Raw genomic sequence first — 23,946 nt, 5'->3', positions numbered from 1 at the left:
ATTTCACGATCGCTTTCCCATTAAATAACAATGCGAATAAACTTCACAACATTAATGTTAGGTAGTTGACATGTGTTGATCGCACAATCTATCTAATGACATCTTTCAAAAGGAGATCCCGCCTTCTAGCATAGTAGAAAACACGTTCTATTTCTTAATTTTTGTTTTTCCCCATATAATTTAATCTGCAATTATCGTTGAACCCAAACAAGACCCGCTTCCCAATACCTGTCTCTCTCTCTCTCTTTTTCCCGCAGAAGTTTCTTGGAAGATGAATGAAAATTAGATTTAATGGAACTTGCACGATAGCTACCCCATCCAAATCCACATCCCAATCCAAATTTAAAAGAATATAAAAGGGCCAATTTGTATGCATAATGCTTGCGTCTATTCTCAGGGCATATGATTGCTATTGTACTGTAATCAGTGCTTAAACCCACTCCCTAAGTAAATCAAAAGCAAGCATCAATGCAATTGTGAACATAAAGACTCTGAATCTCCCAAGCAGACCCTAAAAGGATCAGACAAAAAGAAGGGGAAAATATTGATGAAAATAGTTTTCTCACACAACCCAAAGAAATGGACAAAATAACGATAACGCAAGAAGACAAGTCAATCACGCGTCCCTCTTGGAAAAAATATTCTTCTAGGCGTTAATTTAAATGTTCCAAATTCAAACACATCTTACAGGCACAGTTACCTTCCTTCTCTTAAAGCTTCATCTCCGTCACCCGTTCACACAGAAACAGAGAAGGCCAAAATCAAAACCATATCTTCGGAGCTTACCATGTCGCCGCGACCATTTTCTATGGTTGCAACAATATTATTTGTTGTTGCACAAATATTTGTGACTGCAATTTCAGTTTCAGAAGATGATAAGATCAGCAGTTTGCCGGGGCAGCCGCCGGTGAAGTTCCAGCAATATGCCGGTTACATTACCGTCGACGACAAGCAGCAGAGAGCTCTGTTTTACTACTTTGCAGAAGCAGAAGTAGACCCTGCTTCCAAGCCCCTGGTTCTCTGGTTGAATGGAGGTATGATTTTACGGATAAACCAATATGGAAATACACATGATCTTTTCGGTCTCCTAAACGAAAGATGCAATTAAGATGATTTCTGGGTTTCTTGTTCTTTGGTTTTTGAAGGGCCTGGCTGTTCATCTCTTGGAGCTGGAGCTTTCGTTGAGCATGGTCCTTTCAAACCGACCGAAAATGGTCTAGTAAAGAATGATTACAGCTGGAACAAAGGTTAGTCCAAGACACCACACCAGCAACCAATATAAATTATAAAATGTAATTTGAATCCGATTTGCTGATTGATCTTCTCCTCTTTACAGAGGCAAATATGCTATACCTGGAATCACCAGCTGGAGTTGGTTTCTCTTACTCTGCCAACAAATCCTTCTATCGCTTTATCGATGATGAAATTACAGGTTCTTTCGCTCAACTAATTTTGTGCCTGCTAGAATAGAATCTTCTCTCTGTTTTTTTGGGTCTGAACATGCTAAATTCTAAGTTGGACTAAAAATCAGGGTTACTAATCAATGTGTAGAATTCAAGAGGCCTGAGTTTGCTATATATCTAAGAACCCGTTTAGTCACTGGAACCGGACTTTGGAAGGGAAACAAGAAAAAGCATTACCTCAATCTTGTTGTCTAGTTTATAGAACCCCTTATGGAAGACACAATCCATTACCACCAATGTGTTTATCTTGTGGAGAGGTGAGTCCGTCCGAAGATGGAAAGAATCATCGCCTCTGTCACCGGAGCATAATCAGGGGGCGCCGGGTGGGGGGGAGTCAAAGAGCAAATAAATAACCAACGGTTCAAACCAGTTGAGATCGATGGTGGAGATGCGGCCATTCTTATTCTGATCATAAAGTTGCCGATATCGCCGACTTCGCGTCTGTTGCGTTGGTATTCTGGCAATCTCTTCCATATCATGCGGCGGAACAGGGAGCTAGGGAAGACGCAGATGTGGACTTCGAGTTCCTTAATCATGACGAGAGAAGATGGGCTTTGAGGCCCACTATGGCTCAACTCAGAATCATTTCATTGCTTTAAAGAAAAATCATTTTCCATTATTTTTTTGCCGGAAAAAATCATTTTTCATTAATATATGAAGCATTTAGCCATTTACCCTCCAAAAAAAATATATAAAATATTTAGTATAACCTTATAGTCATCATTTTAAAAATAACCTTACTTTTTGAAAGTATGAGCAACCTATCTCTATTCTTACTGACATGATTCATGAAACGGTGGCCTATTTTCTTCCACAGCAAAGGATAGTCTTGTTTTCCTTCAGCGTTGGTTCAATAAGTTTCCTCAGTACAAGAATAACGATTTCTTTATCACCGGAGAAAGCTATGGAGGTAGTTATCAAAGCAATACTTTTGATATAAATGAAAACACAGACACAGTCCCTAAAACTATAAAACCTAACACATTATTTATTTTCAGGCCATTATGTTCCTCAACTTGCGCAGCTGATTGTTCAAACTAAGACTCCGTTCAATCTCAAAGGGATCGCAGTGAGTATATGGGGGAAAAATAACACCCCTAAATCTTTTTAAAGTCCTATGAGCAAATTTTATATGAATTAATGAATTTAATTAAAATTACTTAATGCTTTTAAATTTTAAAATTATATTCAGTGAAATTGATTGATAAAGAAGAGGTTATTTAGTCAATTAGCTAGGGAATATATTAAAGGATATAATCATATGAATTTGAAGGTGGCAACAATTAGCAGTTAATATGTTGATTTTTATGCAGATAGGGAACCCTCTGTTAGAGTTTAACACTGATTTCAACTCAAGAGGAGAATATTTTTGGTCGCATGGACTAATATCAGATCTGGCTTACGAGAGCTTGACGACGACATGTAACTACTCCCAAATCAGGAGGGAAGCTCAAAGCGGAAGTCTCACTCCAGCTTGTGCAGGAGTTGGCAAACTATTGTCAAGCGAAATTGGTAAATTCGTCGATACCTACGACGTCACTGCCGATGTCTGCTTGTCTACCATAGATCAACAATCTTTAGTGTTAAGCCAATTGGTAAGCTTCATCTCTTTTTCCCCCCTTTTCTCGTACTCCTTGAAATACTTGTTTCCCGTTTCGTGAGGTTACTGAGTTGTGTTATTTGTGCACAGCAAGAGACGCAAAAAATAGATGTTTGTGAAGAAGACAAGACACATAATTACCTGAACAGGAAAGACGTGCAGCAAGCTCTTCATGCTAAACTCGTAGGACTCTCCACATGGTCTGTTTGTAGCGAGTAAGTTATGTTCAGAATATAGCAAACCACCCAATTATCGAGTGATCTAGAGATCAGTTCCCATACTCAACTAGTTCCATACTGTTGCAGTGTTGTGAAATATGATATGCAGAATTTAGAGATACCAACAATTCCTATTCTTGGGAAACTTGTTGAGTCAGGCCTTCGAGTTCTTGTCTATAGGTAATTCAGTTTTATTGCTATTTCTGCTTGAAATGTACTATGATTCGTCAAAATCAAGATTTGATTTCTAAGAACAGTTCATGTATTTACAGTGGGGATCAAGATTCGGTGATTCCACTAATTGGGTCGCGAGCTCTGGTGAATGCACTGGCCAGGGAAATTAGATTCAATACGACAATGCCCTACAGAGCTTGGTTTGAAGGCAAACAGGTTGATATTTTAATTACACCAAGAATATGGCGAGTCTTTTGTCTTTTTTTTTAATAATTAAATTATGTCCCGACACCGATATAATTAATTGTTGGTTTTTGTATGTTTTATAAGGTTGCGGGGTGGACACAAGTGTATGGGGACATTTTGTCATACGCCACAATAAGAGGGGCGGCTCATGAAGCTCCGTTTTCACAACCAGAGAGATCACTTGTGCTATTCAAAGCATTTGTGGAAGGCAAACCACTTCCTGAATTCTCTTCATGATTATGGATCACAAATATGTCTATTCACTATATTTAGCAAACACAAAAATAAACTCCTGCCTGAACTTGTTACTGCTGAACTCTCTTCATTTATACAAAGTTTTTTTCCTTTATATGTATATATATATATACACACTACCTCCGATCCTAATTATAAGAGCTAGTTGACTAATTTGAGAAAATTAAGAAAATAAGTTAAGTTAGTTATTTGTAATAAATAAGTGTTATCTTTTCTAAAATATCCTTGCTAATCAAATTTATTTGCTAGAATTACTGTTATTAGAATGACTACCTTAGAAAAAAAAATACATAAATACGAGACAAAATATATTAGAGTCCTATAATTAGGACAAAAATAAAAGTCAACAAAAGTAGGCCTGGGTCTTAAATTTTGTTGTAGTGTAGACTCTCCAGTTGCTACGGCAAACGCTTATACTATACGTAAGCTTGCTCCCAAGTTGACCAAATCAATAAGAATCCAAGAAAATGCACCAACTAATTTTCTCAATTCGCGTTCAGGAATGAATAAATAAACAGAGCAAAACGAGAAGAAAACACGCGTCCCTCTTGGACTATGGTGTGAATGCAAAAATATTCTTCTAGGCGTTGATTTATGTGCTCCAAATTCAAACATATATCTTAGAGCTTCGTCTCCAACGCCAATTAATACAAACACAAAGAAGGCCAATCTCTTCAGAGGGATCATGGCCGCAACAAGTATTTGTGAATGTGATTCCAGTTCCAGAGGGTGATAAGATCAGCAGCTTGCCGGTGGCATTCGTCTCGGAGATGGATTCCGGCCATGCCCGTTGTTGTCGAAGTGGCTGAAGACATTGGCGACACTGGATCCAACGTGTCAGGGAAGAGATGGAGATATGGGCTCCGAGATCCTTCATTTCGTTGAGACGAGATGGAGATATGGGCTTCAGGGCCCACGTGTGAGAAGAAGATTTCACCAGGAGTCATTTTGTTGGTTTAGGGGGGAAAATATTTTTCACCGGCATTTAAAATACTTGTTTGAATTTTATTTTGATACTAAATATAAGACTCTAATATATTTTATTTCTCATATTTATTATTATTTTTAAAAATGGTTATTGTAATAATAATAGTTCTAGCTAATATACTTAATTATCGAGGATATTTTGAGAAATATAACACATATTTATTACAAAGAACTGATTTAATTAATTTTTTTAGTCTACTTAAATTAGTTAACTAACTCTTATATTAAAGACCGGAGTTAGTATTTATAATTCAAAATTTTAAAGGTTCATCGTTGGTATTTAATTCAAACGGTCTAGATTTCATCATATGGAACTCTAAGCCTCAATGAACAACAAACCAGATCCCGTAACTAACGTCACTAAAGGTTTGTAAGTTATGGCAATTGAGGTGTCTTAAATTTTAATTTTCATGCAAATTTTATTGTAGATGTACTTTATTTAAATTAAGAAAAAACATTTATTTTTTAAGGCTTTTTTCGCCTTTTTCTAATCATGCAAATGAAGTTATGGAGGCAAAAAATAAAACATGAGTTAATGACAACGCTACCTACTCATTATTTGGTAGCAGCCTAGCAGGTCAAGAGCATAATGGTGTGTATGTATGTGGCCTTTCTTATGGGATAAGAAGGATGGGCGGTTGAGTGGTCGGCAAAGAAGGAAAAAAAGAAGGATGGGTGTGTCAGCGTGAATCAGAAATAAACCATTTCTCAGATGCATAGGTATCTTTTTATTGGAAGTAATTTTATTCGAGACACTGTACAACACTAAATGTGGACACCTCTTCTAGCAGGGATTCGAACCTTAATTCATCATATTGTAAAATATTAGTCTTTTCTGTTAGACCTAATTTTTATTAGGAAAATGCTTTTTTTGTTCAAGAGAAAAAGAATTTGTGGCCGAATTCAAATCCCAACGGTTCAGATGGGCCCAATAGAAGTCCCGCCATAGGAAACGGGGACCGTAGACCCAAGCGTCCCAAGCATGGACCCAACAGCACTATTTGTTTATTTTTTCACCCTCGAAGTACTGTCAGGATTCAGACATGTTCCCAATAGAAATTGAGTCTAATAGAATAAGTTTGTTCCTCATCACATATTAAATTAAGATTCGAATTTCAGTTAAAAAAGATACTCATATTTAGTATCTGACAATATCTTAAATAAAATTGCCTCTGGCAACTGGGAGGAAAAAAAATCGAGACGCGTCACTGGAATAAAAGTGTTTTTCTTTTATTTCTTATAGGTATAAATCGTTCAGTTCATTTTAGTGGGTCCTACCCGGACTAGAAATAACTGGGGGCTTTATTAATTCAATATTTTTCGGTCGAAGATTTGAATTGGAATTATAAATTATTTGCACCAGGTGTTAAACAATCAACGTAAGAATTCAGTTTTCAATTATCTCTCATTTAAAAAAAACTTATTCACGTTATGACTTTCAAACAGCGAGGATATTAATGATGTTATTATCGCTTAATTAAATATTATTCCATTCACGTTTCTGTTAGTTTGTCTTCCAATCATGACCAAATCTCGCTCGGAATCGTCTTAAAGGCGCATCATTCTTGCGCAATATTATTGGTCCGCTTTATGCATCATTGACATTCTCATTCTTGATGCTAAACAAAATTACTTACAAAAATAATCCATCTTTAGATTAGCTGTATAAATTGGTCAGCTTTAGATTAATGATGTAAATAATCTATTTTTAATTCATTCCATTAAATAAAATCCTAGATGTTAGTTACGGTTCGGGATGAAAGGGGAACGACATGCCAATGCTTACGAGATTTTTTTAAAAAAAATAAAAATTGGATTATTTCTTAATATTCATGACATGATTGCGAGTGTCCTGCATTTTAAACGGGTGAGAGTACATGGGGTATGGGTTCAATGTACTGGTGCTATTTAAGAGTTGACCCAAATATTTAAACTCCAGCATTCAAATCATGACATTATTTCAGTCTCCAGGCCCAGCTCCTTAATTAGACTCATAACAACTAATTGCAATTTAAGTTACTGTACTGAGACATGATAATGAATGGAAAAGATGATAATGCGATTCCAGAGGGTAACCCAAAAGAAATCAAAGGTGGAAATCTTAGAGACAGGTTGGCGATCATCATGGACGATCTGACCACTTAATTTATAGCAATGTATAAATAAGATTTTGAGGAGCCTTACCATATATTACCTTCTGTCCTAATTATAAGATCTCATTTATAGTTTACAAATAATGTCTTATAATCAAGACCGAAGGTAGTACTATTTCTGTTATTAATATAAGAGATAAATAGTTAAGTTATGGATATTATAAAAATTAGTTAATTAGTTATTTTTAATAAATATACTTTGATTTTTTAAACCACCTTATTTAATCATGTGCATTAGAGCTGTCTCTTGTTTGATAAATTTCTCAATCATTGATACTACCTTCGATTCTTAATATAAAAACTAGTTTAACTTTCAATTTAATCACAAATATAATACTGAATCCATCTCTCATATTTATCTTTTTTTTAAAGACAGTTCTTGCAGTAGCTTCATATGTTAAATGTTTCATCATATGGTAGTTCTAACTAATACACATGATTAACAATAATATTTTAGGAAAGACAACACATATTTATTACAAACAACTAATTTATCTAATTTTCTTAATATATTTAAATCAGTTAACCAGTTTTTATATTAAGTAACGAAGGTGATAGTTGACATGTAAAATTAACATGAATGCTTTAAATAAAAAAGTATAAATTTAGGAAGCACAGATTATACAGGATCTAAATGAACAACTTGTCGAGCTTAGCGTTTTTATGTAAGACCAGTTGCGTTGATGACCACATTTTTCACGTACTTAATTTGATGGACACAGGGCATCGAACGGAAGATGGCTGTGTGTTGTCCGTCAAAAGCAGAAGACGAACGGCGTCGATCTCAAGTTGATCTTGTCAGATTTACATAATCCACCGCCTTAAATTGACTTATTCTCAAATTGGCCTGTTCTCATGCATTGTCCAAAAAGCTTTCGTGAAGTTCTCTTGCCCGCGTCTGCACTGAGCAAACAGATAAAATTTCCTCTTTCCTTACGTTTCTGTCAGCTCACAGCCGCAATCCAAATCAAATGCCACTCAATCAAATTTCTCATCCTTTTCGTCTCTCCAAGCATCCAGACAGAAACTAAGACAGACACGGTCATATAAATATGATTCGAAAACCCTAATCAATGGTTAATAATAACGCTATTATCATAGATTACGTATATTTGGGGACTAAATCAGAAGACATGCATTATATATGCACACACATGTGTTATGCGTGTGCATGCTTTTTTATATAGCAGCGCCACGGTCCATGGTTCTTCCTGTCACCTTAGGGTATAAAAATTATATGTCAAGTTGACAACTTTCCATGGCTTTCATGAGCTAGTCGATCCAAACATTAAAGCAAGCAAAAACATAATCATTTCCGGCAAGAAAGTTAAGATGCGTGTTTTCTGAATTCGTCTCTCTCCCACCACTTTTCGTTCGTTCGTGGCCCACATCACCATTTTCTCTTCATTCATCCTTTGTATTTCTCATAATTTCTTCTGTCATCATCTTCAACCTAATTCCAAACAGGGCTTCAAATATACTTGCTACTTAAATTCTGCATATACCAGTCTCGCTTTATATACACATAGCAAAAGATGTATAGTATATTTCTGGGTCGCAGTAACATCACATAATATAATTGAACTCAGACTATTCAATTAAAGTAATGAACGTGTTTACTCCTTATTTTTTGACTTCATCATCTACGAACTGGGCACATATATATTTTTGGGAGTTACAAGCTAAGGCAAGCAAAGCTTGAAAAGGTAGATATTGTTGAATCATCAGTCAATTTTGTATAGCCGCAACTTGGTGTGGAAATAGGGCATAATTATGCGAGTAAGTGAGCCAACATACTCATTTAACAAATCCGATGGAGAGTCTAATCACAGGATTAGCTCGTTTGACGCAAAGCACGTTATTTGTCAAATAAATCAACTTCCTTAATTAACTTTGTTGAAATTCCATTGCCATGTATGCTTAAATTTAATTTCCATATGTTTTTGAAAGTTTTACGGTCAAAGACGTAACTGTAATTTAAAGAAGGCATTCATCAAATGATGCAGTATGTGGATACAAAATGACAACCATATGGGAGTGATGGACCGATCTAATACATTTGACTCAAAAAAATTCAAGTTGGACATACCCGTAAATATATTCAACCTGAAAAATATCAGCTTTGAATTATTTATTCCCACTTAAAACATACATGATATTTGTCTTGAGCGTTTTGTTTTGGGATCTAGTTTCTGTGCTCATCATTTTAATAAGCACTATCAGATCTGGATCGTTTATATCATATTTGGATAGTCTAAATTTGATTTATTTTTATTTTTTTGTTTAAAATAATTATCTTAATATGTATAGAATCTAAAACAAAAATAACCTTTTAACTATCATTTTTTAAAAATAATTTCTTATTTAAAAACAAGTTTTTAAAACTTTTTAATTTGGACAACTCAAATCAGATATAAACATTTTAGATCTAATAAGTTTAGAATGTTAATCAAAGTAATGATCACTAAAACTGAGTCGTTGTTTGGCATATGCATGTGCGGAACAACAGTAGTCTGTATTGTTTTTTTTTGTTTTTTAAATTTTTTTAACTTAATTTACTTGGATCTGTATTCTTTGAAGCTTGAGTGTAAATAGTCTAAGATTTAATGAATTTAAAATACTCATCAAAATAATAAGTACTAAAATTGAATCGTTTGTTGGCATATGCATGTACGGAATAATAGTAGTCAGTATTGTTTTCTTCTTTTTGTTTTTTTTTAATTTTTAACTTAATTTACTTCGATCCGTATTGTTTGAAGCTAGAAAGCTGCTACGTTGGCGATCAATTAAGACTCGACATTATTTTACGATAGAAAACGATGGTGTGGGAAAGTTACTTAAAAATAAATGCGCGAAACATGTTTGCTTATTTCACGCTGCATTTATTGTAATATAATTGATTCGGTATCAAACAGCTTTAACTGCAATTTTCAACATATATAAAAAATATATATATAATCTTTGTTTTTCATGTTAAAAAATATCTGCAGGAGTCTGCGCGCTGGTCAATATCAATAATGCGTCCGCACTCATATGATGCAACAGTGAAACAATTCGACTGTTTTCTGGACCTTCGAATTGTAAAAAGTTTAACAAAATAAATCTGAAATGGGTTTTTGTTTGATTGGATTAGGAATAATAATTCATTGTCGAAGCGGCGATCGACCTGAAAGTGACGCAGGGTGGTTAAGTGGCTGTGTGATTAAGAATAATCATAATTCCACGATATTCTCCTCTTTTACATTACACACATACACGTGTGATATACAATATTTGAGATATATGAATATCCCATCATCAAATAATTTAACTTTAGATGATATATGGCATGGTGTTCGTATAAAGAATTGTCGAAATTAAAGACGTTATAAATAGGGGAATCCAGCGAGGAGTTAAAGAAGAGCCAAACAGTGAGCAAACTTTGACAAGAAGCTCTGGGTGTGTGTGTGCTGGCCATTTTAACTAGAACTTTAGGAAGTGAATTGGGAAGCTTTCATTTCACTTTAAGCCATCACTCAAAACCCTTCATTTTTGTCTCTCACTTTTTCTTCTCTTTTCCTCCCCTTTCTTCTCCTTTCCTGCTACTTTCTTCCTTGCTGCGTGTGTTTGTCTTTGGGTTGAGTGAGACAAAACCCGGCTCTGAAATCTGCATTTTCTTTTATTTTTCAACATATAACCAACAAAGTGTGGCACCAAGTTCCAAGCATTTTGACTCTCCCCCACTTCATTTGACTTTTCCACTCTGTTCCAACTTCTACCCATAAAGACTTCTTTAATTTCTTGCTCGCATATAACAACCCCCCTTCCTCTCTCTCTCACTCACCGTCACCTTCACCTTCACCTTCGTTGTCAAGTCTCGAGAAGAAGATCGATCCTGGGTGGTCAGTGAAGATCTCAATCCCATGCGATGGTTTGTGCAAGGAGCAAGAAGCAGACGGGACTGATGGTTGTGCTGTTTCTGATCCTCCTTACGCTTTTACAATTCACCATTCCATGCCTTGCTGCAAAATCCAGATTTCACAGTTTCGAAGCTTCTTCTGGCTCCGCTTCTCAGTTCAGACCTGGTCACTCCCCTCCTGCCTTCAAAGCGAATACAAACAATAAAGATCATGATCAAGTCATTTTCGGAGCAGACAAGAGGAAAGTCTACACAGGTCCGAATCCTCTACACAACAGATAAGTACGTTAGCAGAGATGTAAGCCTCCATTTCTCTCCCTTGCTTGGTCCAGTTCTAGGTTTCCTCCTCTCAAATCCTTTCTGCTTCTTTCTTTTCTTTGATTTTTTTCAACTTCGCTTATTCGTGATCTGCCGTCAAGTTTGCGGATGTATATACTATGTATAAGAATTAGGATTGAGATTATATTATTGTCGAGAGAAAAATATTTATGAATTACTATTGAAAAAAATAGTGAGATCCTTTGCCAACCGTTACTTTATGAATATATCAACTTGTGCCGTGCCGTGCCGTCCATTCCATCAAGCTATTAATGGGGGCTGTTTGCTGGTGCGACCAATTAATATTATTGTCTGCTTTTGCTTTTAGATTCTGAACCGTGTTCGTATGCATGCGCGTCCTCTTGTCCTCTCCGCTTTTGATTTCTTCCCAGAAACTCTCACATAATCATCATTAGGTTCTGCATATAAATAAATAAATCTACCCTCCAAGGCTTACAGTATCACGCATGTAATACGGTAGAAACTCCGCCGGTAATGTCTGTACCACGTTGTACGTACGTGCAGTGTCTACATATATGGCAACGAAAGATTCTGGTAAAATAAACAAGTACGTTAATTCATAGTATAGCTTGCTTTGCTCAAATATATAGTCTCGTTCGGTTCACTATATCTGAGTCATATAAGACTGGCTCAATCTATTATCTATCATTACACCCAAGCAGCCTTATTCGCCGCAGTAAAAGTTGATCTCAGCATAGAGAACTGTAGGGTGATCTACACTTGTCTTTTGGAGATTTTAATTTTACTATATATATAAAGTGGAAATGGGTCATGTGTTATAAAGATTTGATCCGTGGATGTAAATGAAATTTTTCAACCACAATGAAGACCTTTAATCATGAAGTTGAGCAAAAATCAAATTCCGACGTCGCTAGCCGTCGAACCAGTCGTCTAAATTTCTTTGTCGTGATTATGAGGCGGACCCACTGCAAGCTGCATTTTTTTATCATAAATTTGTGAAATGTGTAAAAGAAAGAATAAATATGCATGTGAATTATGCAAACGCATCATGTTACGGTTCAGTCCAACCACTCCTGTATTATGCATAAAACATACTAATCATCAAAGGCCTAGTTCAACGAACTTTAGTTAATCTCTACACAGCCAAATGCGTTGCCTTTCGCTAATCTCACAATTTTTCTTCGTCGTCACGTATTTGTAACCCTCCAACAATTCATTGAAGCACCTGCATTTGCCTTCTTCAGTACCTCTTAACTGATGCGCAGTTCAGTTGGTTTGGGTTTGGAAGATATTTGGCCTAAAATACTTCTTCCGTTCCTTATTATAAGAGACATTTGATGCTCATGGCATGTTCCTATATATAAGAGACACTTAAAAGTTGTCTCTAATTTTTTGTGTTGATTTCCTATTTTACCCATATTTATTTTATCTCTAATTCACACTCTCTCTCCTTCCCACTTCTCTTTCTTTTAATAATTTAATTGTTCTCTTTCATGCTCTCTCTTTATTAATGAGGGTATTTTTGGGAAAAAATTATACTTTTTACACATTGATTGTTCTTAACTAATTTTAACTGTTTTTTTGATCAACGTAATTTGATTATTTGTCTCTTATAATAAGGAACGGAGGGAGTATAATCGTTCTGAGAACGGATATTTCTCCATCATCATTTAAACTGCTGTTTTTTCTTGGGCAGTGGGAACAATTCCTTGTGGCTGCAAATTTTTCAGGAGAAACTACGTTATGGAGCCTCCAACAAACGGCCAAATTGGACATTCAATGCGCATTAATTACATTTTGCATTTCTCGAGCAAATTGGTGAGATTTAAAAAAGGGAGGGAAAAAACTTCTCGCAGTTCCCTTTTCACTTCTCTCTTCTATTCACGAACCACATCTTAGGATCCGAAGGTTGAAATATTTACGTGTGGAAGGGCACAGAAACGTTTGCTAATTGAGGACACATAAAGAGCAGAAGCCTTAGGATCCGAAAAGAGTCACTCCAACCTGAGAGCACGTCAAGTCATTTTCTGACAACAGAATGTCATAGCAACGAACAAGCATAAATGTGCTCGACAAGATTGGCATTTAAAGTATGTTTCGCATTATTTGAGAGAGCTCCATATTTCAGTTCTCTTTAACGAAGCAAACCTTTAATGGCGCTTTCAGAGTGCTTTTAAAGTTTTTCTCCTGTGCCTTAGATCCATCAACTCGAGAAGGGGTTGAGGATTTCAAAGTCATGACAGTTCGACGCGAAAATGAAGAGAACGGAGGCCAACTGGTAAGCAAAATCTGCGCTTTTAGTGGAATCATATTGATGAAATGCTTTGACTATTTCATCAAAGCACATAGAGAGAGCAGGCTCTCAATCTCACCTGGTACGTTACGAATATGATGAATGGTGTTTTGTCGGTTGGATTATGTCTTCCCGTTTGAAAAATACGTTCTCTTCTTCTCTGGTCCCAACCCAGGTAGCGTACGACTAGATTTTCTTTATGTTCTTTAAGAAACGAAGGTTCAACTTCATGATTACTGATTAAAAAAAAAATTTATGTTCCGTGGAATGATTATTGATGATGTTAATCCATGCAGCCACGTTCTCATTTAGCGTCGTAAGACTTGTTACTATTCATAATCGTTGTGCCGTAAACTTCCAATGAAGTGAACGGCATCCGATCCATGGATAATTGAAAATACGATACCCAGAATTTCAAACATTATGTCCTCGGATTCTTGTTCTTCGAATATCAGCACTCTTGAACAACCAAACAGCAATGTTCATAATTAGCCGCACTTGAAGATTTTATGGTATTTTATGGTGAAATTTAAATCAAATCAGTGACCTCAAACTGAATTGCCTGCACAATCAGGCCAGTTGCAGACCAGGATGCAGCGTATTAAATTTGGAACTACTTTTCTTTCACCAGAAAAACTGTTTTTTCGACATGGGAAAGATTATTGAAACAAAAGCAAGGAGACAAACAGCCCAGAGCATTGAAAGCGGGTTTGAATGCCCCGGTTCAAGTTGGAGCAGGTGCACGGTTCTTCTCCCAGGACATTCAACAGCCCTTTCAAAATATTACTGCCAGTATTGCTTTTCGGCCAACTAGTCCCTCACACATACTAGTGCTAACAGAAATGCTCTCACTGGGAGCAAATCAAGGAAGGATGAATATAAAATGACATTCAAACTTTCATAAAGGCTATTATTGCGCGGGTTAGAATTGTTTAAAAGCAAGAGGAGGAGCTGAGGTTTCTCAGGCAGTCACCTACAGGCACCTCTATTATATAGTAGTAATTAATTGTGCAGTCAAAGCCGACCATTCTCTCTCTGACTCTCTCTTCAAGGGTGGTTGGCCTTTAACCCTTTGTCCCCAATCAAAGAACCACCCTGCACGTTTTTCTCTCGTCTTTGGAGAAATAAACAGCATTCGTCATGAAAAAACACGACGAGTGCGCAGGGGATAATTGATACGCATACTCGGTAAAACTGTATCAAGGGTCGAGATACTGATACCTTCCTATATAGCAGTATGCTGTTAGTAAAAATTAAATTAAATTAAATTCTGTATAACTGTGTGCTGTTGATACTCATAGCGGAGCAGGCATCCCCCGTTTCATGATTATGGGTTAGCTAAGCCGACGGCACATACTCTGTACGAATGGATCATGACAACATATGGATACAAGTTGCGATGTGGGTGAACATGTCCATCATGGTAGCGACAGTACTCACAGTTTGGAGGCATTAGCTGTAAGTTTAGTCAAGGCAGTTGCGGCTTTAGAACCAGAAGCACGGCCTAAATGCTTGCAGATATACTCCCCGGCCACCATAAGCTTTCGAAGGTCAACATTGGTTTTCACTCCCAGTCCATTCAACAAGTAAACAACATCCTCTGTCGCCACATTCCCAGTTGCACCCTTCGCATATGGGCAACCCCCAAGACCAGACACCGATGAATCCACTGCGCTGATCCCCATCTAACAACAATTCACCACATTACCAATTAATTGTAAACTGTCTTCAAACATATGAAATCACACACCTCATTCTTCCTAGAACACACAATTTTTTGTAAATTACAAGTCTTTAGATTAACTAAAGAAGTGGTTCCTGAGCCACACAGAATGCGAACAAAGAGATTTAACTTCATTTAAAAAAAAAAAGAAAAAAAGCTTCTACTTTGTAACTCCTAAAACCACAATGTTAACGGCTTCAAAACAGTAGAATTCCACAAGTTTAAATATGTATGCGATATCTCTATAAGTTACCATACATATTTATGTAGACAAATGGGTAATAGCAGATGCAGTAAACCTCCCATCTGTGGTTATTGTCAAAAAGATTCAGTTAAACACAAAAATTAATTTGCGACACAAATAGGGCATGTTGAATCTTTTTTTTTTTTTGGCCGAGAAATACAGCATGTTTAATCAAAATCAGCATCCAAATAATTCTTCCAAATTTGGAAGGGAAAAAAAAAAATACCTGAAGTGAGACAAGAGTATTTGAAAGTGCCTGACCATAAGTATCATGAAAATGAACAGCAAGTTTGTCAACAGGGACAACATCAAGAACAGCTTCAAGCATTGGAATGACAGTACCTGAGAAGATGAGAAAAACTGAGTCAAATTAGACCTCATGATAAATCAAAACAGCCTGGATAGCCATAAAAGTTATATAAAATGTTTATATTAGACCAGAGTTCACAGAATACTAAATGACAACAGGCAGTTTTGGTAGATGTTTGCACGAATAATGATCTGATAGGAAACATTTAAAGAATATTATGGCTATATTGGACAGAAATATGCCCTATTTTTTTCCCTTGAAATGTCTCAAACCTTAAACATCTCATCATATGCTCCAGATAAAATGGCACCTAAACAGCAAACCCCTACTTAAGACAAAAGAAAAGGAACCCTCATTTGAAATGATATACAACATAATTCATCATGCACACAGTAAAGACAACTTGATAGTCTATTGACTTTCAGATCTGCCGCAACCAAGCAAAATAAGATTAGCCAAAGAAGTTAGGCCAAGATAGATAAAATCGATAGCCCATACCAAAATCCTCTAACACGGAAGATGGATACAGAAAAACCGCAATCAAATCAACCCCTACAACAAAGAAGACAGTTTTGAACAATTACCAGGCGTGCCAACACCAATGGTATCGCCTAGTGAGATCTCTGAGCAACCCATATCATACAGTGCTTTTGCCACGTATGCTACTTTAGCTGGAGCAACAAATCCTTCCAGAGGACACCCCACAACACAAGATATATATCTGAAGTAAACGGAATTCTGTTACAGGAATAATCATATAAAATGCCAATGATAAAGCTGAAATCTAAAAGTCAAAAGATGAGAAACAGGCTGTTGTTTTAAGCTTATTCAAAATCTCAAAAGGAAAAAACAACAGATAGTGATAGAGGCATCTTGAAATCTAAAACACAGTATCAACAAGCAAACCAGTTCTATAATTTAAACTATCTTTCACGCCATGCCCAAGCCCGACAGGCAGACGTTCAATCACTACCAGAGATAATGCAAATCAGATTTATAACTTAAATTTATTATATAAGCTTCAAGTCTCTATTAAACACTACGATATCTCACAAACACAACAAGCAATTTATACAATTCAAGCATTCTTTAAAATCAGTAAGCAAACATCAGAATATACTTTTATCATTTATCTTTTATCCTATCCAGTAAAAAGTATAGTAAAGTACCCACGAACAGGGATTGAGAGCTTGCTAGCAGCTGAAGCAATATCACGGCATCGAGCAAGATTATCTTCAATGCTACAGTTTAGATTTGCCTTAGAGAATGATTCTGAAGCTGCAGGAAAAACAGCCACTTCCTTTGCACCAGCAGCAACAGCCGCCTCAAAACCCTAAGATAACGGATCCCATAATTAATCCCACACATAAATTTTGACTCACTCATATATTATATATTTCACCGGTGATCCATGAAAAACTCTTACTTTAAGATTTGGAGTTAAGACAGGAAATCCAGCACCATCAACATTCTGAATTGCTGCCATTACATCCTTTGCGTCTGCAAGCTGAAATTCAGTCACAAACGATTTTGAATTAGATTAAAACACAAATGAGGGAATGTTCTATCTTCCATCACATAGTACACCATGCACAAGATACACTGAAGAATAATTTTATACATATGCAATAAAACAAGTACTAGGAATAGGAATTGCAAACTGTGTTTTGTTGGTTTGTTCGATTAACTTCAGCTTATAGTTAATTGATGAATGACAATCTTCATATCACTAAATCAAGAACTAAGTGAAATATCGAAATAATAACAAAAAGAATATAATACCAGGGGGAGAATTGCAAACTGTGGATTGTCTTTCAGAAAATCAAATCTGCTCTTACCTGGGGTACCCATTTTGGTGACACAAAACTTGTGGCCTCGACAACAGGCAACCCAGAAGAAACTAGCAGTTTTATCAATTCAACTTTCACGACAGTAGGAACTATATTCTTCTCATTCTGTAATCCATCCCTTGGACCAACCTCCACTATCTTCACATAATCTGGAATACTTTTAAGTAACTGAACCATTGTACGTACTACAAAGTATTAGTAACAAATTCTCAAAAATAAATAAATGAGTTAATGCAGAGAGGAACTAGTCAATTCAACAGATTTATCAGAACATAGTTCTACATTGGCATTAAAAGTTTAAAATTCGATATAGAAAAAAAACTCGCTGTCGTTATTTTTATATTAAAAAAATGTATGAAATGGATACCATAATTATGTACCAGGTCACCCGGGACATTTTCCTTGCTTAACTACAAATTTCAGGTTAATATACATCACAATACCAAAAGGAAAACTCTGTGCATAAATCAGATGTACCTTACTAGAGAACTCCTTTGCAGTAAATCGATCGCTGCCATCAGACGTAAAATGACGAACTCCCCTGTAGCAGGGACAACGACCATTATAAGAATACTTCCAAAGATATACATCTGAAATCAAATTCGCACGTGACATCGCAGAGGAAGAAGAGGAAGAGAATTAAGCAATGACGGAGTGAAATATGTAATGACTAGCTAAAAGTGATAAACATGTAGTCTCATATGTCAAAGCAACTGGCATTGTAACAACAGGAGATGGGCATAAAACCTCGAAATTAATCGTTCAGTCAAAGGAACAATATTGATAACTTTCTGAAATGACCTGCAAAAGAAATGGCTTACTTGCCACTTTTCCAAAAACAGACAGCATCTAATCCATTAGCTCCAATAACGTTAGCACAAGCGCTATGATTCCAGATTTTGTCGACTCCAGCACTTGAGACCCCAGTCATTAAGCGAGGAGAATCCTCCAAGCTTGGCATCGTCAAAAGCTGGAGGCGATTAAAGAACAGTCCCCTTTGCAAAATCCTATGCGCACGCATGTTTGCAAACATTTGATCACTTTAAGAAATTGCGAGTTGCCAGCCGGACTTATATAAATTGAAAACCAACCAACTCCAGCTAGAAGAAACACATGAAATTCAGTATCATGAGAAAAGAAGGTGGGGGAAAGCAAGTCCTTGATGACGATAAAGAAGAACCCGGCTGAAACACAAGGAAAAGCTACAGCCAGCAAACAAATCAATGTGGGTTTGATCCCCGAAACAAATCCAGAATTCAGATCACACGAGGCGGAAGTATAAATCCTAGAATGGATAGGAGAGATAGAAAGGAGATGAAGTGCGGGAGCTGAAGAGGATGGGGATGGGAGGGATAAACTAAATTAATAGAGAGAGTGACAAAATTGATAATGCAGTTCGTTATTTCAGTCAATGGAGGATCGGCTGAAGAGAGACCAAAATGACGCAGTGGAAGCTGCGCGTAAAGTAGAGGGCCCATTCAAAAGGATTAATGTTGGGCCTTAGTCGAACAACATTGGGCTTTCGACTCGAGTGAATCACCTTATAATCACACAACATAGGACCAGCAGCGTGAGAAAGAAGTCTGTATTTATAATTCTTTCGGCAACCAGCGGGGGATTGGCTCTGAGGTGTCATTTATCACATTTAATATCTGACGGTATCTCGAATAAGATTACCCTATATCTATACTTTAGCAAAGAGCTCTGAAACCCAGCTCATTATTAAAAAAAAAAAAATGTTTTTCCCCCTTTTTTCTAGAAGAAATCCAAAGAGAAATTAAGAGGGGAGTTTCAGAGACAGCCGGGGGATCATCATGGATGGTTTGACCGCGGGATTTGCAGCAACGCATGGACGACTTCGAGGAGTCTTTCCGTGCGCGCATATTTGAGTCAAACAGTCAATGACGTCTGGGCTCGAGAACGGAGAGGCCAGAATGAATTAGTGGGCCCATTCCAAAGGTTGATATTGGGCTATTGTGGAGCTACACTGGGCCTTCGTGTGAAGCGGGTGGCCCAGATTGGAAAACCAAGTACTTAATGAGCGACACGTGGTTCAACCTTGATGGAGGGAATGAATGTAACAGATGCATGCATGTAGTGTATTGAATGGAATTAAATGCTCTTGAAGAGTATAGATATAGTTTGTGATGGAGCAGGGATGATTGAGAGAAGGGAAGAGAAGGAAGATGAAGAAGGAAGGGGTGTCATTTGGAGTTGTGATGGTCGTGATGGTGGTGAGTATCAGTATGATGTGTGTTGACGGAAGAGGAAGAGGAAGAGGAAGAGGACGGGGTGAGGGGGAGGAGGGGGTGTGGAGGATATGCAGGCAAGAGATGGGAGCATGCGTCAGCAAAGAGGATTGCGCATTCAGGTGTGCTGCAGCCCACCCTGGGGGTCAAGGCGCCTGCAAGTACTCCCTTCTCTCTTTCTCCCCTCACGGGAATCCCTGTCTTTGCAAGTTCCCTTGTTAACTTCCCTCATATATACATTTTCATTATTATATATCCCCAGTAAATTAACAATCTGTTTTTTCATTTTTCATTTGCACTTTGCACGTTGCCACTGCTCTTTTGTTTCTAACAAACCACAATTTTCGTACAAAGGATGATCAAGTGATGAGAACTTGGTTGTTTATTAAACTGAGATTACCAACGAGATCCAACCCATCCACGAGTTTTATGAAATATGATGAGTCTAATGTGGCGACATTTCCAAAGGCCGACATGTGGGGAACGCTATTCATACAGGCCACATTAAAAAATTATTTATATTCAGTGACTAACAGATTATTTAACACTCGAGTTATATGAAAATTTACAAATGCTCATGATTCAACGCCGTGTCATGCATCTCCGCTAATGTTTCACGTCTCCTAGTATCTCCTTAATGAGGATTTATCATGGAAAGACTGAAACCAATTTAACGGAAGCATTAATAACTCTATAACATCAGAATTTTCAGCAAAATTTAATCTGTAAAAAAATATTTTAAAATATTGACAACCAAGATTCTAGAAGTATATATTTAATACATATACAAAAATTTAGAAAGCATTTTTTTAAAACAAAAAAACTTTCAATACTTTTTACACACGTATTTAAGAAGTATCGACACATATTAATATTTGTTGGGATACCAACATATATAGATACCTCAAACATATTTTTTTGGCCAACGAGACGCCTCAAACAATTTTAAGCATTAGTGGTATTTCAACCAAAAAACAATTTAGAGATTATAAACTTACGATAAAGTGCGGATCAAAAACCCTCTTCGTGCTCCCCGACCCGTTCCTCGCCTCCCTCTTCCATTCTGAATTCCTCCCACATATTAAACTAAAATATATTATAAAAATATATTATGTATTTGCCTACAATAGTTAATATATATATATTTAACATATACAGAATTACATGCCTTGTCAATTTAACAATATGTGTGTGTATATACTGTGCGTGCGTGTGTAGAAGATACGTATTCTCATTAACATGATACTACCTCCGGTCCTTAATATAAAACCCCGTTTAACTTTTATTTTGATCCTAAATATAAGACCCAAATCCACTTTGTCTCTCGTATTTATATATATATTTTCCAAAGTAGTCATTCTAACAATGATAGTTCTAGTCAATACACTTAATTAGTAATGATATTTTAGAAAAGATAACACCTATTTAGGGCAAATAACTAACTCAACTTACTTCTCTAATCTCCTCAAATTAGTCAACTGGCTCTTATAATTAGGACCGGAGGTACTATATATTAATTACCTATGATTCCACACAATGCAATAGAAGAGAAAGAATGCGCGATAATTAAATAGACGTGAAATTAAAGTGTTTAGATATATTATTAAATTATGATAAATTATAAAGAAAAAATTAATCTTTTAGTGCTTATAATTTTAACTCATTTGTAACTCAATCCTTACAATTTTGATTCTGTTGTAATTAAGTCCCTAAAATTTGACTCGCTGTATCTCAATCCCTATTTTTTTTACCCATTTTATAATATAATTCTTGTATTTTAAAAAAATGAAATTATATACTCCTTCGGTCCTGAATACAAATATAATTTTATAGTGTAATTTACACTACAAAATGAGTATTGTATTTAGGATTAGAGGAGTATATAATAGAGGGACTAAAATATAACATAGTTAAAAATATAAAAACCAAGTTACAGTGAGTTAAATTTTAGAAACTGAATTATAACTAAGTCAAAATTATAAAGGCTAAATTGCATTGAGTCAAAGTATAAGGATTGGGTTACAAATGAGTTAAAATTATGAGGGCCAGAGATTAATTATACCAATTATAAAATAATAGGTAAAGAGTACTTTAGAGGTAAACTTTTTTAAAAAGCAAAAAAAAAAAAAAAAACGAAGGGTATCACATGTGTGTTCACTGATGATCTTAAATATTGAATAGCACTGATTGCGTTAACAATAGTCAAACCAGACTGGCTATAAGTGCACGCATAGGGAGACACGAGGAATGCAGGAAGAATAAGTGGTGGTACCAGATCGAGAGTTACAGGGGAGCCGAAGAAGATGATGAGGAAGCAGTCAATCATTTCCTCGTGCATTATTCTCATCCTGGTCATTGCTCTGGGTAAGTTTCTATGTTCTGTGCTATTATTACTTTCTTCGAGTCTAAATACGTACTTGTCTTGATTTGGTGTGAGCACGAATGAGTGAATGAAACAGTGGGGACATCAGAAGCAGAGGTGGGGATAGAGATACCAGGAAGGTATTGTATGAGAGACTTCGGAGCATGTGGTGTGAGCATGTTCATCTTTTTCGTTCCTTCCCTAATCCCTCTTCCTATATCCTTGTTTCCCATGATATAATAATTTACTATCCTTGATTATTACTAAACAAGAATCGAGATGGGTGCCTGTGAGTTTGAGAGATTTTTTTTTGGGCTTCACTTTTCTAACACCCTTGGGCCTCGGCCCGGCCCAACCCAGTTATCTAGAATCTGATCATATTAAATAATTACTGCTTCTTATCTTAATTATAAAATTCCGTTTTAGGACCAGAAGCAGTATTTCACAAATCATTATTGCTTTGAAAAACCCAAATTAATTATAGCACGTTTCTTTCGGGAATTAACTGAATGGATGGCAATAGATAAAAATTTCAAAAATAAATTAGAATTCAGATTTATGTTTCATGCTTGTATAATATAAGTTTTTTTTAATATTAAGAGAGGTGTTTCTGAAACAAAGGGGGCATTATGTAATTTGAATAAATAAATAGTGGAACACGTTTCACCGGGGGGGGGGGGGAACATATACTCATGCGAAATGCCACGACCCAGAAAGGCGTTGCATCTCCAAAATGCCACTGCCGGTTTCCTTCTTCACTCTCCTCCCTCTTTCTCATTCCCTTCAATCGACACACACACACTTTCATGCATTATTATTATTATTATTATTATTAGTACTGCTGCTGCTGCTAATATTGGTAATTAATTTATCATGTTCCCCCTCCCACGGTTCATATAATAATAATTTAAGTCCCTCTATCGCTTTGATCGTCTTCTCCGTAATGCCTGCTATGTCTTCATCACCAAAATATATAATAATATAACCATTATCGCTCGTTATTGAAAATCAACTGTTCCGGTAGAGCCGGTAATATGGGTTGAGTCCACGGGCTCAACCCACCAACCCGCTAACAAGTGGCGGGTTGGGTTGATAAAAATTAGGACCGTTTTAAAATGGAAGTTTGAGTCCATAACCACCAAGCCCAAACCCGCGGCGGGCCAACCCGCAGGGTTAGCGGGCCAACCCGTTTAACCCTTTTTTTTTTTGGTAAATTTTTCCCTTTGCCTCTCAGTCTCTACACTCTTGGCCTAGTCCACAGTGCAACAGTAAGCAGTCCATGTCTAATAATCTAACATGGCAACACCAACACGGTCTCATTTTCACATTTTGCTTGTGTGTCGCACTCCTCCCAGACTCCCAACTCTCCTAGACCCAGTCTCCCAGTCGCCCTCGGCCAGTCCTAACTCCCAAGTCCCAAGTCCCAAGCCCCAAGCTCTCTGCTCTCTGTCTTTGCTTTACGCCTTTGCCCTAGCTTATGAGTGATGATTGAGCACTTGATAGTGATTTGTGTAGTGACATTGTGTTTGTGACTTTGTGGTAGTGTTAATTTGGATTTATGTTTTAATTTGAGATGTTTGTTAAATTATTAAGGACATATCATGTTCATTTAATCATATGT

At 36.5% G+C, this 23,946-nt stretch overlaps 2 protein-coding genes across 2 annotated transcripts; one reads left to right on the top strand and one right to left on the bottom strand.

The window, feature by feature from the left end:
* The first annotated feature begins 619 nt into the window (after positions 1 to 619).
* LOC114724523 (serine carboxypeptidase-like 45) lies at positions 620 to 4,052 on the top strand. The gene is made up of 10 exons (XM_028910876.1): positions 620 to 1,034; positions 1,146 to 1,247; positions 1,337 to 1,432; positions 2,281 to 2,373; positions 2,462 to 2,532; positions 2,777 to 3,058; positions 3,154 to 3,278; positions 3,369 to 3,461; positions 3,554 to 3,671; positions 3,786 to 4,052. The coding sequence occupies exons 1-10, from the start codon at positions 788 to 790 to the stop codon at positions 3,936 to 3,938; spliced, it is 1,380 nt and encodes a 459-aa protein (XP_028766709.1). The 5' UTR covers positions 620 to 787; the 3' UTR covers positions 3,939 to 4,052.
* Positions 4,053 to 14,745: 10,693 nt separating this feature from the next.
* LOC114724524 (hydroxymethylglutaryl-CoA lyase, mitochondrial) lies at positions 14,746 to 19,067 on the bottom strand. Its single transcript, XM_028910877.1, has 8 exons — positions 18,536 to 19,067; positions 18,192 to 18,255; positions 17,703 to 17,882; positions 17,291 to 17,371; positions 17,034 to 17,197; positions 16,449 to 16,585; positions 15,781 to 15,896; positions 14,746 to 15,272 (listed from the first exon to the last, which is right to left on the bottom strand). Exons 1-8 carry the CDS (start codon positions 18,745 to 18,747, stop codon positions 15,024 to 15,026), a joined length of 1,203 nt encoding a protein of 400 aa, XP_028766710.1. The 5' UTR covers positions 18,748 to 19,067; the 3' UTR covers positions 14,746 to 15,023.
* Positions 19,068 to 23,946: the final 4,879 nt, after the last annotated feature.

Source organism: Neltuma alba, unplaced genomic scaffold (genome assembly GCF_004799145.2).
Source record: "Neltuma alba isolate B1F8T4 unplaced genomic scaffold, ASM479914v2 tig00012192_pilon, whole genome shotgun sequence".
Lineage (NCBI taxonomy): Eukaryota > Viridiplantae > Streptophyta > Magnoliopsida > Fabales > Fabaceae > Neltuma > Neltuma alba.
The sequence above is the reverse complement of the archived record's forward strand: the minus strand, read 5'-3'. Positions and strand labels throughout refer to the sequence as shown.

Bases quoted from the DNA above. Each gene is read 5' to 3' on its own strand.
- LOC114724523 (XM_028910876.1), top strand. From the start codon at position 788: ATGTCGCCGCGACCATTTTCTATGGTTGCAACAATATTATTTGTTGTT. The intron at 1,248-1,336 runs GTTAGTCCAAGA...TCCTCTTTACAG, and splicing joins TGATTACAGCTGGAACAAAG to AGGCAAATATGCTATACCTG. The intron at 3,279-3,368 runs GTAAGTTATGTT...ATACTGTTGCAG, and splicing joins ACATGGTCTGTTTGTAGCGA to TGTTGTGAAATATGATATGC.
- LOC114724524 (XM_028910877.1), bottom strand. From the start codon at position 18,747: ATGTTTGCAAACATGCGTGCGCATAGGATTTTGCAAAGGGGACTGTTC. The intron at 18,256-18,535 runs GTAAGCCATTTC...TCCCTGCTACAG, and splicing joins TGTTTTTGGAAAAGTGGCAA to GGGAGTTCGTCATTTTACGT. The intron at 15,273-15,780 runs GTATTTTTTTTT...AATTGTTGTTAG, and splicing joins ATACTCTTGTCTCACTTCAG to ATGGGGATCAGCGCAGTGGA.